At 37.9% G+C, this 18128-nt stretch overlaps 1 protein-coding gene across 4 annotated transcripts in view; it reads right to left on the bottom strand.

Annotated features, from left to right (window-relative positions):
* THADA (THADA armadillo repeat containing) overlaps positions 1–18128 on the bottom strand; it is a 156260-nt gene that overhangs the window by 42489 nt on the left and 95643 nt on the right. For all 4 annotated transcript variants that reach the window (XR_005256532.1, XM_038133724.1, XM_038133725.1 and 1 more), the window contains exon 31: positions 5954–6039. Coding sequence is in view for 3 of the 4 variants with exons in the window: in XM_038133724.1 (XP_037989652.1) it covers positions 5954–6039 (86 nt within the window). In the remaining variant the exon portion in view is untranslated. The remainder of the gene's footprint in view (positions 1–5953; positions 6040–18128) is intronic.

The following is an 18128-nucleotide window of genomic DNA, read 5'->3' as shown; positions in this document are numbered from 1 at the left end:
ATCACTGTGTCTGCCATCATGCTAAAAACACCTTTACTTTCCCCCTCTTCCACCTGTGTCACAAGTTCTGCCTCCAACGTTTCTCTGACAGCTGTTGGTGTTGCACATATCCATCTCCTTTCTCCAAAAATTTATTCTTTTCAGCTTTGGCCCATTTTGTTCTTCTGTCTCACACTAACATTTGGTCAGTCTTTGGATCACTTCAACATCCCTGATTTATTCTGCCTCTGGCATTTTACTGTCCAGGCAACTTCCAGTCACTCCCTGTGTCTTGGACTTCCAACAATGCCACCCTCAACTCACTCATTCTCCTGTCTGCATTGAATTAGAACACTGAGTACCTAAAAATATTTTCTTTTGATTAGTCTAATTTAATGTTCGCAGGCACAGGGCATTTAGATCATCCTAAAAATGTTTTACATCTTTACCTTTCTTAACTCAAAATAAAAACATTTACCCAGTGCCACAGTCAATATACCAGCAAATTTTATATAATTTCTGATATAATAAACAAAAATTGCCTTCAATACATTAAGAGTAAATTTAACTATAATCTAATTACACCAAATAACCAAAACACATTAACAAGCTGCCAGTGTTTTTATTCAAATAACTCTTTGGCCATATTTCTTAAGGATCTAGGAAAAGAAAATTCAAGTATGGCTAAAGTAATCAACCTAGTTATCCTGGTCAAATTTTCATCATTCAAAAATCAGGAGTCTGTAAGTTAGCCTGCAGGAAAAACTTAGCTACCATCTAGCTTCTTACCAAAATAGGAAAAGATAAGGAACTATGATACAGAAAACAACATGGCCACAACCTTCAAATGCTATTTAAAAGACCTACAAATCATGTAATTCAGGCAAACGTTTAAGAGATTCCTATGTAAAGAGCAATTTGTGCTCGCATTGCAAAGCACTGCAAAGCATCAGTTTGATAATCAGTATTATTTCTATCAATGTATTTTATAACTTCCAATTAAAATGGACAAATATAACCAAGAGAATGGTATTTGCTCTGTATGTTATTTAAATAAGTATTTCATTGTCTTTGAGGACAAAACCAGTAGACAGTTGAAATAATACCTCATGTTTCTCATCACACACACACATGTGTAGTGCACAGTATTTTTTGCTACCATTTCTTTATTTCATGAGCAGAATTTAAGCATTTTAACCTACATCTACAGAAGGTTTAGGTATTTGGAAGAAAGCAAGAAAATGGAATTATGTTTTTGCAAAACTCAAGGAAAGAAAATAAGTTAGAGCAGAATACTGGCTACTCCATTTTTATATCAAAACAATCTCTCTATGAACAGGATTAATGTAAATCATGTAAATACTAAGTAACTGTTCCCAGGGTTAACCACAACACTGGAGTTTGGTTAATTTCAAGAACTTTTATAAATTCTTCTACCTCAAATGGAGAAAGGAAAAATGCTTAGTTAGACTACAAGTGGCATCTTTTCCTAAATCACAGATTCAACCTATTTGACATCCTGTTTAAAGGTTTTCTCTTTCCCACCAAACTCGAATTTTGAAGACACTATACTTGACAAGAGGCCAAACCAGATTGACAGCATATATACAGGATAAAGCAACAACTTGGCAGGATTATCTTTAGCAAAATTTTCTTACATTTTTTCCCTCTTCTGTTCTACATCCTGCTTCACTTACATTGACAGAGCTCTATCAACAAGTGCCATTTTTTGGAACATGACCCTGGCCAAAATGCGCTTCTATTAGTCAGGTACATTATAGAGTTCATCCATTAATTCCCCTCACAAAACGACTAAATACTACGAGAAAATTTTTTTAAGATGTGAACAAGCAGGAAAATGTGACCACTCTGTCTTGTGGCATTCTTCATCTGTTACAGAGAGACAGAGCATGGCAGATCTGAGCTTTCACTGCAATTCAACACTCTGGCTCCTGTGTTAGCAGCACTGCAGATCACAGTAATATTCTCATCTTGTTGTTTTGCTGCACACATCAGTTACCAGAAGATTTGAAGGCAGGAATGTCTATGTCAGATCCTCTCAGAAGTTCATATATTCAACAGAGGAATCTTATTTGGTGAAACAGTGTATCACACCAGAGTCCTGTATTCCATCTCTTGCAAAGCCCATCTCTGAGTGCACAGGAAAGAGTGTAACCTCAGATGCACACATGGATCTGGAGCTCTACAGACCTCTGCTTCTAACTCCTCCTGATCAAAACTTGTGAATTTGCAAATAACCACATACACAGCTAAGGCTGAACATGCTCTCACCTGGACTCGAGGTCATTTTCCCCACCCCAATATGCCTACAAATGCTACTTTATTCCTCTGTAATATTTGAAGCAGGGTAGAAGTGCCAGAATATCCTTTGCAAGAGGACTGCATTGTTCTCCCATGAGAATGAAAAGGCCCTAGACATTTGTGATTTCTGATCAATAAAAACAGCTAATGTGGAGAAAATACATCAAAGAGGTCTGCAAGAACAAATTCCCTGGACACTACTAATAACTGTTAATAGTGACAATAGATATTAGCTCATCAAATAATCCTATACCTGCTAAGAACTTTCTTTACTCTCAATAAAGGTAAAAATAGTATTTCTATATTTTAACTTTTTTTTCTTTTTTTTAAGGCTTGCTTCCAACCACAATTGATAACAGAATAAAAATATTTTTAAGTTTATATAGTCTTGGCTCTATGTATTGTCTCAGCATATCTAAAAGCCCTCAGACATATCAGGAGCTGAGAAAAAAGTTCTAGATTTTGCCTATCACTTCAAGGAAAAAAAACTGTCTTTTTTTCAGTTACATGAATAATTCTTATATTAAAAAATATTTTTCTTTTTTTTTATTACTACAGAATAAAGCTTTTTAAATCCTCATCTGCCATTGGCCTGAGAAATAATCCTTTGCAGTACATTAAAAAGTCTAGCTGTGTATCACAACTACAAAATAAACAAAAACAACCACCAAAGCCTCCTTCAACCATATTTGGGCTCGTCACCCTTTTGGGGTGGCAACACTTCCATCCAGTCCAGCAAATAGGAATAACTATGGGGCTTGGGTTGTTTTGTTTTGTTTAAGATAAATAATCATCATTTAACCAGCAGTAAATTTTTAGCTGGACAAGATGCTTTTGGTATCCATTACTCCCTGCCTTCCTTAGCCAACATTTTAAAGCTGATGTTCTTTGAATTGGTGAAGTAAATTCCCTAAGGCCTATCCTGCACTTTAAGAGACAGATTTTATTAATTCAAAACAACAAATCACTTACAGAAAATAATCAGAATGTAGGAAGGGCCTAGGCAGAGCTGTTCTCTGAAAACCTCTTTGTAATTGTAGCCTCTTTAGACAGGCATAATCAATTAGAAGTGGTCTGATTTTAACCAGTTGCAGGCTCATTACATTGCATTCCCATTTCTGTTGATGAAAATCAGTTTCAGCCTGTGGCCTGGAACTCATATACAGCACTTCCTGGGGCCTCTTAGATAAACACATCAAGAAACAGTTTCATTTGGATTTGTCCCTCACCCTTTATTCATTGAAACAACTTTACAAATCAAGATTAGAACAGAGAAAAATTGGCTCATAACCAGAGACATGCATATATGAGTAAGATACTTAATCTCAGAAAAATATAACGCTTCAATTAATAATCATATCTTTAAAACATTTAAATGAGAGACTCAAAACATTCCATTTTAACTGGCGAGTTTAGTCTTGCTCTCACTGTGTCATGGGACACTCAGTTTCTATTCAATATAAACACATAACTCCTTCCTTTCAGAAGGGCTTCTTGCCTGTGATACATAAAATTGTCCCAAATGTATCTTTAGGTTTTCAAAACAGTACTTCCAGCCTAAATTCTTACTCTCTATAGACACTGCCTGAAATAAGTAATTTTAAACCTACGCAGGAATGAAACTTCTAAGCAAAACAATACTGATGAACTACACCCAAGCAGAGAGAATCTGCAAAAATAATTGCTTTCCTTCTGCAGAAATTGTACCTTACAGCACCCAGGTTTGGTACAGTCCACATGAGCTTTGAAAAATAAATGAATTCACTACAGTTGGTAATCCAGCCACAGCATGGTTCAGTCCCTCAGGCTCAAAGGGCTATTCACAAGTCAGGGGCATTTAAAAAAAGGAAGGGAGTTTCCTGGTGTGGAGAGCTCCATAAAAGTCTTTGCAAATGTGCAGCAATTGTTTAAAAACCAGAACAGACAAAAAAACCCCAAGGATAACTGAAATAGGAAAGAGACTGATAAAGGAAATGCAATGCCCACTAAGTAAGCAAAACCAGGAGCCCTCCCCTGGAGTACTGGCTGTTCCTTCCTAAAAGAAAATACAAAAATAGAGCTGAAGGGCGAGTGACAAGAATAATCAGACGATGAAAAAAACCTTCAGATGAAGAGAATACAGAAAAACTAGGATGATTCATACCACAAAGGAGCTGAACAATGGTAGAGGATCATGTTAAAAAAAAAAGTAAAATTTATTATTCCCAAAAGGATCTCTCTTTTAAAAAGCAGTACTCAAAGTAAAAGGGTGACAAGCCCAAATATGGTTGAAGGAGGCTTTGGTGGTTGTTTTTGTTTATTTTGTAGTTGTGATACACAGCTAGACTTTTTAATGTACTGCAAAGGATTATTTCTCAGGCCAATGGCATATGAGGATTTAAAAAGTTTTATTCTGTAGTAATAAAAAAAAAGAACAAATATTTTTAATATAAGAATTATTGTTGGTAGATATAGCTGAGCCCCAGAAAAAAACAGTAAATAGCCAGAAAAAAAAAATATCCCTAGGGACGTGTTATATTGAAACTGTTTTAGATAAGGTGGTGCATGCCACCCTATAAAGCATGTGGCCCTTTCTGTATGTCTGTCCTTCTGTTGTAAGGGCTAGTTCTGCATCAACCTGTTGATGTCAGATGTCAAGTTGATGTCAGACATGTTCATCACCAATTTGCTTTCCTAACAACTATCCCTATTTGAACTGTACATTTACAAGAAATCACACCAATAGCAATTTTAGAATTAGAATGGAACTACATCAACTAAAGGTCTAGGCAAAAAAAGCAAAAGGAACTGGTTTTAAAATTAACAATGCCCACAACATGATTCTCTGAAATAAAGAACGGTTCCAGTGACTTAAATGCAGTGTTAAGAACTTTAATGAAATGACAGAACTATTCATTAATTGCCTTCCTGGACTGACAAGGTAATTTATTACTCCCTTGTTCATAAGAAAGGAACAAAAGAGGCCCACAAGGAAGCTACTTAGAGCTGACTGAAAGCTGCCTACACACTGGCACACATGAAAGGGTGTCCCTTCCTCCATACCTTTGTTTTTCTTATTGTTCACAGCTTGTTTTGTACTGGTGCTAACTGTAATCTACACTAATACTGGTGCTAACTGTAATCTATCACTAATAGTTTTCACCGGTCCTTCAAAAAATTCCCACTGATAAAGAATCAAAATGGAAAAAGGAAACTGAAAGAATCTCTCAGAGGTGTTTTTTATAAAACTTCCAAACATTAGAAAACACTTTCCTTGAAACTATTTCAGGTGTCTCAAGAGACAACATTTCTGTGGCTTTCTGGAAAGGTTCAAGTTGCAATAGTCCAGGATGTGGATTTTGGATTAAAAAACCATTTTGGAACATGGAGAGGATATTTTTTGTTGCTAGCCATTCTAGGACTAGGAATACTGCAAGACCATCACTTCAAGCCTTGACATGGAACTGTACCTCAGTTTTCTCCTCAACAAAACCTAGGACAAGCTCTTGAGAAGGCAGAATAAAGGACTTTCTTCTACAAGGCAGCTAAAGGATTCCAGAAGTCAGTAGATACCTTGAGCACAAGTAATATACTGTTGTTTCTCCAGATTCAACAGAGCTCAGAAACAGATACAAATATTAAATCTGATGTATAGAACAGTATATTGACTTACCTTGCTTTTGAAACTTCCCCAGGTGAGTACTCAACATCACAAGGACATCAAGATAGGCAGCTCTGGTCACCAAACAAGGATTTAGCCTAAAAAAAAAAAAAATTAATGTTTTTAAAGCTTAAATCCTTATAACCTTATGCTCAGAAACAGCAGTAAAACAAACTAGTTTGGCAGGTCTGTTTTAATTAATGAAGATAAACTATTGGTCAAATTAGAATGCATATAAAAAATGATTAGGCTAAGTAATCCAAGCTTCTTTTCCTGGTCCATTCTGAGTGACAGTCTCCCTTGCAGAATGGCAACACCTTCCTCCCACAGCCATTCCACTGAATGGCAGTTGATACATTTCATTATGATTGGATGAACCAGCTCCTTGTAGCACCTACTAGGTCTTTTTGTTTATAGATAACGTGTGTATCTAAACACATCAACAAAAAGAAATCTTCAGTTCTTACTGCTCATAAAAGGGAAACTTCCCTTGCAAGGTACCAAGGTACTTGCTACAGCTTTTTAATGGCCACAGCTCTCCACTGTTCTGATGAAGACCAGAGGTGTTCATGTTTTTAAAATCAGGTATTTCTTTTTCCAAACAAGGATATTTGGGATTTTGTGTATATAATGGAAATTGGTAATAAGCTACTTTCTGCTCTGCCTTTTCAGTTTGCAAGAGAGAAACACCTATTTTCTCTCCAATTAGAAAAATAAAATTAGGTTAAAAACTTCTTTTTTCTTTGTATTACTATCACTGAAACATATTTAGCCATGAAAACTTTTTAAAAATGTAACTTAAAACTTGAACAAACAGGAAATCTGGTTCAAAACACAGAAATTATTCTGAAGAGCCCAGTGAGACTTGTACTAAAAAACTTTCAGAATCAAGCAGCACAAGCTTGAGGTATGACTAATTCTGTTCAGTATTTCATTTTTATTTTATCTGGCACTTTCTTTGTATGATTCTCTTAATGTTTGAAACTCTTCCAAAAACTGTTAATGAAAAATGTTCCAACAAATATTCTGAACTCTAACATCTTTAAAATTCAAGGAAAAAAAGCTTTTTCAAGTAAGATATGTGATTATGACATAAAAATGAAAGGTTTGAGGCTCTTGCATAGTTTGGCTGCTGTATTTGCCTATGGAGAGTTAGCTTATGACCCTCTGAAAAAAGACAGCTTTAACCAGAAACAGTGCTCTCACCTTCAGCAATAAACTCTGCAAGAAGCCTAAAAGACTTATGCTTTCTTTTATGGCCTACAATATTAGGCATCAACATAACACACAGCAGAATATGTGCTACCAGGATCTCTCTTCAGAAGAGTTTTTTTCTGCTTTTGCATAAAAACAGACTTTTTGGACACTTTCTTATTAGTGAAATAGTCTAGTTTCATACCTCTCCAAACTTCTCCATGCTTGCCTCCTACCACTTGCCTTAAAGCTCAAGAGCTACAAGCTGCCTGCTGAGAAGATATAAATCAACAAGAACCAAAGCCTTAAGAAGCCAAAGCAATTTTAATTTGGCCTATTTTTGGAGAGTCATATTAGGAAGACTTCATTTCTATCCACCCTAGTTAAGCAAAGATCTTTCCGGTATCTTGGGCATCCAGTTGCTGCCTAAGTTGCTCTTCACAAACGTGAATGAAAACACAGCTAAGGAATACTCACAGAGATGGGAGCTCAACCCAGGAGAAAACAGAGGGACTGATCAGTCAAAGGCTCAGAAGAAAAACAAACCACAAGAGATCTCTCACAAATGGATGAAAGCAGCCACAACACTTTCCAGCCAATATGAGGAACCTAATGAGTCTACTGCACTTCAGCTCCCTCAAAACAATGGAAGACTCGCTTATCATTCCGTGTTTTCAGTGGAAAGAAAATTTCCAACATACAAACTGTGCCCCGGGCAAAACCCGGCTGATGCGACTTTTACTGAAGAAGAGACAACAACAACACAGGCATGTTTTTTATTCTGGTCCACCTTTTAAGCACTTACCACTTCATTTAAAGTATGCGCATATGCATGTTTTGACTTTGAAATGAGACTTTTCCACCATAAAACATGCCAAACGCTTGTCCTTGGCTGGTTCTGTTGCTCTGGTGATGCTAGTGAGTTCTCATCCATATGTGCCAGACGGACACAACAGGAAATTCAGTCTTCCAAAACTAAGAAACTTCAGTGTTGTTCAGACTGTAGCAGAAAGCTCAGTCTTGAAGACAATCAAACAGTGATTTACACAACAGATCTGACAGCCAAAAATCACAATGCTGAACGTTTCAAATGATGCACTGCACAGTATTCAACACGACCTGTTCGTGCAGAACTTCAGCAACACGAGGGGGAACAGTACAAGATGTTTCCTTTTTAACACCAATACTAATAAAGCGGTGTTCTCCTAAACAACATTTGAGGAAATCTGTCTCCAAACAAGAAAGTCACAGCAGTAGCAAAAGGTGGGAGCTCCAGACATCTGGAACAGCATGCCTTTTTTCTCTCCAAAACCCAAAAATTATTTCATTTCCCTTCCAACCTGGTTATTAATGGAAACAAGTATATCATATGCTCACTCCAGATGATAAACTGTACATGACTCTGAACAGGGTAGAGCTAGAGACAGGTATATCCACCCAGAAACGTAAAATAGCTATCAAAACAATATTCATACTATTACATATCTATACTAATAGCAGCCTTGCGATGCCAGGGCACAGATCCATACCTGACCAATGCTTTGTCTTTGCTAGCCAGTAGTTCAGTGTAACAACAGCGTATCTGGAATTCAAAGAGCTGGCACCAAAGACCCAGTGGCCACCTGACGTACTGTGTCCAGATGCCTTATACCATAATTTTCAGAAGTTCAGTTTGTTGCTTTGTGTTTGGATATAGAGCTTATAGCCAGCCTGCTCCTGGAATCTTACTGCACTTAGGAGCTTGCCCCACACTTTTTAGTACTTCTCCACAACGCTCTCACTTGGAGCTTGACTGTCCAGGTGGAAATAAAAATCAGGTGACAGCCAACTGCTGCATTAAATTGCACTAACAGCTAATGCTGCAGAATGTTTCAACGCATCATCAAAGGAGGCCAAAGGCTGTCTGCCCGGAGGAACATGTGAAAGTCAAGTCACAGACTGGACCTGCCAGGCAGAGGGAAAGAAGACTTCTGCAACAAGCAGGAACAGAAAGGATATACTTTGGATTACTACTTAGCAAGAACAAGATGCAGAAAAAAATATATTTCTAATTTAATCAAGGAGAACAAAATGACAATGGGAAGAGCTGCTGTGTCCTTACCAGATCACCCTATGAGGATGGGCTAAGAGAATTGGGATTGTTCAGCCTCAAAAATATTGCAGCCTTCCAGTACCTAAAGGGAGCCTGCAAGAGAGAGACTTTACAAGAGCCTGTAGTGACAGGACAAGGGGGAATAGATTCAAACTGAGTGAGAGCAGGCTTAGATTATATATTTAGAGGAAATCCTTTGCTGTGAGGGTGGTAAGGCACTGGAATAGGTTGCCCAGAGCAGTTGTGGATGCCCCATCCCTGGAGGTGTTCAAGGCCAGGTTGGAAGGGGCTCTAAAGAGCCTCTTCTAGTTGAAGGTGTCCCAAACTCACAGCAGAGGAGTAGGAACTAGGGGGTTTTTAAAGTCCCTTTCAACCCAGATGATTCTATGACTCTACGACTACAGAAGATTTTTTTTGTAATTGCCCAAAGCTCTAGCCTAACAGTATCTTTACTATGATAGAAATATATGTCCTTTGTTTCTTACTATTTTAGGTAGGCCTGGCTGAACAGTAGAAAATCTGAAAACACAGGTGCCCGTTTGCATATTATTGACACTTCATAGCAGATTTCTGGATTAGATCATGAAAATAAAAGCCTTCCAAACTTACTCAAATTCTTGTCATTAATGCTGAACAAGCAATTGGGCATAGAATAGACAGACTTCTTTGCAGTTGCATTTTCAATCCCGGCACGTGAATATAAAATTTAAAAAAAGAGTTCAAGACACTTGCAGGAGGAAATCTTTTGTTAGCCGTTCGGAGTACAGGCACTGTTTTTCAAAGAAAAAGGTTAATGGAGTTTAAGAATCCGTTAAAATTCACAGGCTCCCGTTCACAGGTCTTTGAAGAGGCCTAGGTTAAGCACTTATAGAATATTATATGACCAGAGTAACAAAGAGCTATTTGTTTTCAACAAGGAACTGCCTGGTAGGTGAATGAGGAAGCATTCCCTCCAGGAGATGTAAATCAGACTGGGCAGGCTCAGAAGCTCCATGTGCAACACTGGGGTTTGCTCCAGTTGGCTTTGGCTACCTACAGTAGCAGTAGGGCTGCTTTGATTTCTGCTCTGCCTTTATCTCCACTAAGTACCACTGATTGCAGCTTAGGTCTATGCAACTGAAATCAATCCTAGATTCTCACAGCTTGGAGCTCTACAAATATTATCTTTAAAATGTTTGATTCACCTTTTATAGTTAAGTCATGCTGAATTTGAGGTAGTCATTGGTTTGCTTATTTTGGATGGCAGATCCAATGCAAACCCAACTGGCATTTATTGAAGAAATCAGCAATAGGTGGTCACAGACCTCCCGTGTACTTGGCTCCCACAACTTCATTGCTTCAACTCTATCAGGAACACATGGCTTAACTTTTAAAATTCAGTTTCTCCTGTATTACTGTTTAATTTAAACAAGATCAACATTAATGAATTACGGAGCAAATTACCTTCTTTTCCAAGAGAAACAACAAGGAGCAAAGAACATGGAAAGCTCACACATTTGGCCTCAATTCTGTCAGAACACTGGGAAAAAGACAATCTCTTGCTTCTGTAACCTCTAAGGTTTGCAGAGGCCCTTAAACAGCATTTCTACTTATTAAAGGGCACCATTTATAGCCATCCAGATTTCTGTATTGAAGTCAGGATGCCAACACCCCTTTATAGCAAGGACCAAAGAATTTTGATGTTCAACTTCTGCAGATTCTCATTATCTTCCCAAACTCCCAGTTTTCAATGACAGTCAGATGACTTAAGAAGCTGACAGCTATTTTATCCTGGATCATTCCTTTTTTGCCACCTCACTTCAAGATGAGCAACAACAACTGTAACATTAATTTACTGCATTTGTTACATAAATAAGACAGATACAAGCTAGTGATTATGAAATCAAAGCAGTTCATGGTAATGTTTATTACATTAGCTTTTGGTTATTCTAGAAATTCAATGTTTTCCAAAGAGGTCGTTTATTTTGCTCATATTTTTCCTCATTAGGAAACAGATGTTGGAAAACTACTAGCAGTACAAGCACTATTTAATATACAGCAACTTACAATATTTACTAAAAATGTAACAACATAAAAATCAAAGCATATTTCCTCAAACTCTCAATGAGCACTGAGAAATTTTAAATGCAACTTGACAACTAATGTCTCTCAAATAAAAATTCATAACATCTCTCTTGTGGATGAGGTTAGCTACAGGTATCTTAGTGTAGTTGGCTATCTTAGGGATTTCTAAAACCTTTTGTAAAAGGTTTCAGAAAAGCTCTGCATTTTTGCAGTCTCCAAGCTTTCAGAAACATTTGAAAGACTGGAAATTTTTTACCCAGTGCTGCTTTATGAGTATTTTTAACTTCTAATCTTGTTTTTGAAATGGGAATACAACTTTATTAAATAAATAACAAAATCAAATTTCCTCCTAATAATAATGTAACATGTACACTGCAGGCCTGGTCACAGTAAAACTGTAAATAATTAACAGCGTCTGACAATATTTTTTTAATACAGTGTTTAAGTGACTCTTAGCAACTCAGATTGGTTAATCTCAGCTCCAAACTTGAAAAACTGATGACAAGATCTGGATAATGAATCAAGTTGATGGAGAACCTTAGTCAAAAATTATACAACTTACAAGTCACCTACAAATCCTTGTATTTTGTCCAAAACCATCACAACACACTCTTAAGCATCAGGGTAAAAACACCAGAGCTGGCAAGATGACAAGGGCAACCCCTTCAAAGGTCAATTCACAGCTACCATGTGAAGAAGAGATTCATCTTAATGACTTACATGACTGTTTTCATTTCAATTTTCAAAGTGATCAATTAATTAAATTAGCTGCCTACTCCCTCTTGGGTCTTCAATGAAAAAGCCACTCACTGTAAGGCTGTATGTTTCTGAAGCCTTTAGAAATGCTGGAAAGGACTAATGTTCCTGGAAGGAAGACCTGTTCTTATGATTAAACTTACCAATATAATTTTAGAAAAAGTCCCATATTAAAAGAAACACTAATTACTAAACACTGCCCTATTCTTCTGTGCAAAATAACATATTATGGTCAAAGAAATTTGTATTTTAGCTGGCAGAAAAGAGATCAGCTTGCTGGCGATGAATTTAAACCCCAAATTCTTCCACTTTCTAGCCACCAGTATTACATACAGTTTTTGATTCCAACAGATCGACAGAATTTGTTTCCTGAACATCATATTCAAGTTAATGCACAGGATGAAATTGCACAAATTATTGTATTTCCGAATTGTATAAACATTTCTGATAAGTCAAAATTTTAGGAACATTAGAGGCTGGAATTTCATCTTTAGCACTACATAAACACAGGAAAGAATTTTTATTAAGTCAAACATGTCAAAGCTGGTACTTAGGGATGGGATTGTGCAACTTCCTATTATGAGTTTCCCACTGTGCCTTTGTCTTCTATAATCTCAGCTTTTGTGGCTGGCACACTGGCAACTAAATTTTGGGTTTATTTTTGGGTTAAAATTTTTATGTTTATCTTCTCCTCTCTATCAACTCCCAGCATACTCCTTGCTGAAGAATGCCAAATCTCCAAAAGTATTCCTCCTTCTGGAGGCCAAATTCTATTGATATGTGACCTGCCATTGTGTCAGCTAAAATAACTTCTAAACACACCAAAAAATGATGTCTTGAGTCTTCATCTGTGACATCTGTGATGTCTTGAGTCTTGATACAGTCAACTCTACATAATCCTCGAGGGCTGTCCATGGGGAGCTGTATCCTTGGAGGGTTGCTGATGAACTGTAGCAGCCTAAATTGCTGCTAGTAAAGTCCAGGGTAAGAAAACAAAAAGGGCCTTTGCATGGTATCTACAGATGTTTAATTCAGCTGCATGGTGAGATGTTTAGAGATCCCAGCACACACACATAGAGGGTCCAAGTTTATCAGAGTCAGAGGGGCCGGGGCATGAACCTGGTCTCGGGGCAGTACAAAGATAAGGGCCAATCAGGGAATAGGGAGGGAGTGGCTCAGGGACATAGGAACAGACATAGGACAGGGAAACGAGCCAATGGGGTCTTAACAGCTTTTTGAGGTAAGTTTCTTGGGTGTCCCTACAAGGTCTCCACAATGAACCAGGCCAAGCTGGCTTGGTACTGACCACGTTTTACCTGCAGCGTGATCTGGTAAGGGATCAGTTGTCATTTATGGAGGCGACAAAGCTTATGGAAATCACTCCCACACGTACAGCGAGCAGCTGACTAAAAGATTAAATCTTCTCCTGTTTTTTTGGTTATTAGCTTTCAAATTCTGCAGTATTCTAAAGACTGAGGTTTTTGGGGGTGTATTTGTTTAGAGGGCAGCATTCATATTTTAATCTGTTTTCTCTCAGAGTCCACATCTGTAGCACTGAATCAACATGCATGGCCTTCCTCTTGTCTTCTTAAGGAGACATTAATAATGGATTTAATTATTAAACTTTGTCCATAGCATTTTTAACCATGTAATACAAAACCAGCACATCAATGAACATCACGGCCAACAGACCTACATTTAATGGAAAGCATTTAAAAAAGTAATAATGAAGCCTGCACTACCAAGTAAACCTTGCCGAGTTCCTGGAAGCGCAGGAACACGCGCATAGAAACAGAAATACAAACATTAGTAAAAGTGCATCTGCTTGCCCACTTGGTGCTGCTGCGATCTTCTCCGAGTAATTACCATGTGCACAGTCCCCTCACTTGACCATTCTATAGGGACAGCTCATCAACCATTAAAGCAGGCATTGTCTCCAAAGGGAGTTGCTAGTCTGGTGATTTAAGTTTTTCTACCACCTTCAAACCCAGACTATTATGTTGTTATTAGTTTCCCTGGTAAAGACAGAGAATTTATTGCTTCAAAAAGAAGCTACACAAATCATTTTTTCATTGTGATACCACCAAGAACATCCTGAGTTTCACCTATTAAGAAAAATTAATTTGTGCTCCAGCTGTTCCTTAGAGAATGATACTGAAAGGCTCTGTTTTGTTGGTGTTGTTTTTAGCATACCTGATTGATAAAATAATCCTGGCTGTTCTCTTTCTCTTTTTTGTTCCCTTAATGAGAACCTCATGTGATCCCTGAGCAACATCCTAAAAAACTTAAGAGGTCAAACTAATCCCATGTGCAAATTTAATGAATTTTACACAAATTAAGGGGCTTACTTACAAAGAAAAAGCTAGGAAAACTCTTATGTTTATTTACTGAAAAGCATTTTCAGATATAAGTGAGGATTTATGTCCAAAATTTGTAATTGTACATTGTTTCTGCCTACTCCAAATGTTGCACTGGTGGAGGGAACACCTTAAACAATCTTATCCAAAACTTAGTATTCATGGAATGTTCCTAGTTAAGTTAGGAATATACCTATGAACCAGAGTCAAACACTATTTTATCTTTTGCAAAGTACATCTTAAACTTCAGCCTGAAGTCCAAACATCTCTACTGATACCCAAAGTGGGTGCTCCAAAAAAAGCAATCACCAACCGCCTAAATAAACAGTCTGTAGCTGTGTTAAGGATCCTGTTATCAAAACTGGTGAAAGAGTGGACTTGGAGCAGCACAGAAACCTAAATTAGCCTGCTAAAAGCACGTAAGATTTAAATTAGTGCCTCTAGGAATACATTTATGAACAATGACGTGCTATGACTGTTCTCAAAAACAAAGACAAATGAGGCTAAACAAGGCCCCTGGGTTAGACTGTGCAGATGAACAAATTACTGGTGAGTCAGCACCAAGCCTGACAGAGCTCAAGAAGTATTTGGACAATGCTCTCAGGCACATGGTGTGACTCTTGGGGAGGCCTGTGCAGGGCCAGGAGCTGGACTCGATGATCCTGGTGGGTCCCTTCCAACTCAGCGTTTTCTGTGATTCTGTGAGCTGTTCATACTGGTACACTTCATTTTCAGCTGGAACAGGACAACAAAAATTTCCCTTCACCTTTTGTGTGTACAAGGGTAAACACAGGAATTATTGCTCCAGCTTACAGAAAGTTATGTTTTCAATGTGAAACCTGGTAAATAAACTTCTGCAGAGAAAGGCTCAATCATTAAAACTATTTTCAACTTTTGAACTTGGCTGTACAAGACCACTGTATTTACCAAGGTAAATAACTGCACTTCTCAATGTGTAGGTTTTAAAGATAGAAATGAAAAAGTGGAAAAGTTAGAAAACAGGGAGATGCCAAGCGCAGACATGGCCTTGGAAGGACAAGAAGGGTCATCTTGACGTAGTGGAAGAAGAGGCAAGAGTACTAAAACATGAGGAGGACTTCCCTCTCTGCCAAGGAGGATAACCTTACGTTCTCCCCACTTCTTGCCTTTTTGAAAGTACAAAAAACCACTTCCAACTCCCAAATAAGGACCGCTTCAAAAATCACACAGAGGCTGCTTGCAAAGCTGCAGAGAGCCATGGGCACGTTGCACCTCTGTCTAGGTATGCCTGCATGTGCCCCTGTTTTGGATGTCATAGTCTGCTCACTAGAAGTCACCACTGTCTCTCCTAAGAGGCATATGAGAAAAAAGGCATATTTAGGTTAAAGTCTGAGCCATGAAGTCCTGAACCCACAAAGAGGCCACATTCTTGCTTTCAACACAGATGGCCTAAATGCACCTCATGTGAAGTTCCTCCTAGGAAGAACCTAAGGCTGCTCATCTGCCTGCTGTCACTCACATAGCGCTGCCAAAAGCAGACAGGGAAAAGGGATACAACAGGCTTGATGGAGTGCCATGGCCATCAAAACTTGGCAAGCTACCATACTCTGTAGGGCTATAAAATACTGATGAGATTTTCCTCATTCAAAGCAGTCATAGCTGGATCATCAGAGAGTCAGCAAGGGGAAAACCAAGCAGCACATATCTCAGCGAACAGTGAACCTCGTTTTGAGCCCATGCCTAAAATAACTTCTGCATGTACTCGTTGTGCGAGCTTGAATCCTGTGCAGGACCTATTTGTAATTTTAACAGTGCCAGCCATAAAGCAGAGAGCTGTAAGAAGCAGCACTACAGAGCACGGGTCATTTGGTTTATAAAAACACTGCAGGTGGCCCATTCCAGATGAACCAGTGACTCCTTGCAAAACGCAAAGCCAACTGGTTTTATACACGGTTGTTGCCCACAAGTCAGTTTCAAGAAAGCCACCTTCTTAGAAGTAAACTCTCCCACTGCAGACAAGCTCTGAGCTAAGAAATGACACATGGCTAGAAGTTAGCAAACTATGTTATTTGACTTCTGGCAGAACTTTAAAGTCTTTTCCCCCTCCTGTGGTCTCCAGTAAGTAGGAAGGAGGAAATAGAAAATCCAAGTCCAAGTGCTGAAAAGCAGCATCCTACAGCAAAACCATGCAATGACATGATTTCTCAAATTTTCCAATACCAATACTTTGTCATGCCAAAGTCTACAAATTAAACAAGAGAGATATTTCGGGGACTTCTGTACAACACATTACCAAATCCAAAGGCTGCTCTTCAAGTGTTCTGTATTTATGAAGCAGAAGGCATCTCAAGTTAGTCTTGTAACTCCCTGGTATGCAGCTGAGCTAAAAACTTTTTTTTAAAAGTTTAAACAAAATTTTAAAAATATATATTAAAAATTATTCATATGACAGAGCTTTAAATTCTTTCAAAGATTTAGCTTGATAAGCTCATCATATTTTAAAGCTTTCATCAGACTAATTTATATCATTTCGTTCCATCACCTATGTCCTCCAACAAAACAGATGTTATATATTTTTTTAATTTCTGTTCTCAAACACCCTGCATCTCCCTCATTTCCAAAAAAAGCAGTAAACTAACACTGGTGTGAAGGTGAAGGAAGGCAGTAACATTACTAAACTACTTTAGACTACCTAATGGGTATATTCAAAACAAAACAAAACCCACCAAGTGAAGTAGAAACATACAGTTAAAGTGAAAAGATTCAACCACCACCTTGAGAAGTGGATAAAAGGCAGATCTCATTTCAAAACATCAAGAATTAAAATATTGGTTTTGAAATGTTAATGTTTTGAAGGTATTAAAAAAAAAACCAAGAAGAAAAAGCAGCCATGCCCCATGAACATGAGAAGTCTGCTTTCACAACAGATAGAAAACACCAGCTGAAAAAGTGAATGTTTTATGAAATTCAATTTGGGGAATGTGACCCGTTATTTTATTCTCTAAAGGAAAATCAGGGCATAGCATGGAGAAGAAAAAAGAGATTAGTATATTACATGGAATGTGCAATAGAATCTTGAGCTATTCTACACCAATAAATCCTGATGAAAGGAAATTACATTCTGGCCCTGAAAAGGCAAAGAAAACCCTAAAACCAAAACCCAAACAAAAAAACCCTCATCCAGTTCAGGAAACCATTGAAAATTATAATCTTTTCTCCAAACACATACACATGACAACTGAGTCTCATTTTTAAGAACTACATATGCAATCCAAAGTTTTGTAATTCAAGATTCTCAGAGAAGTTTGTTCCATAGTACAAAGGAAGTACATAGTTGAAAGAACACCAGCAAGAACTTAACAGAACTAGCACAGAAATGTGATTGAAAATTGATGTTTGGAAATAATTCCCCAGATTCACAAACCACTTTCCTGCTATTTTAACTTTTTTTTAGCCATTTGAGATTAACAGCGAGTGCGTCTTACACCTTCTTTTCAAACAGTCTCTGCCCTGCAGTATCGGTGACATGGTAAATCATCTCCTTATGGGAAAGGCAGAAAAGCCAGATTGGGATCCATTAACTTCTCTCTATCCTTCTCATTCTCTTTGCCTGAACAGAAATAAGGCAGGAATGTCTGTACATGACTGAGGATGACTCCAGCCATCATCCTCTCTGACAGCAGCAGATGCATACCAAGATGTCTAACAACAGGGCAAGAATGAAGTGCTGGTTTCCTAACAGGCT

This window comes from Motacilla alba, chromosome 3 (assembly GCF_015832195.1).
Source record: "Motacilla alba alba isolate MOTALB_02 chromosome 3, Motacilla_alba_V1.0_pri, whole genome shotgun sequence".
Classification (NCBI taxonomy): Eukaryota; Metazoa; Chordata; class Aves; order Passeriformes; family Motacillidae; genus Motacilla; species Motacilla alba.
This window is presented reverse-complemented; position numbering and strand designations above follow the sequence as displayed.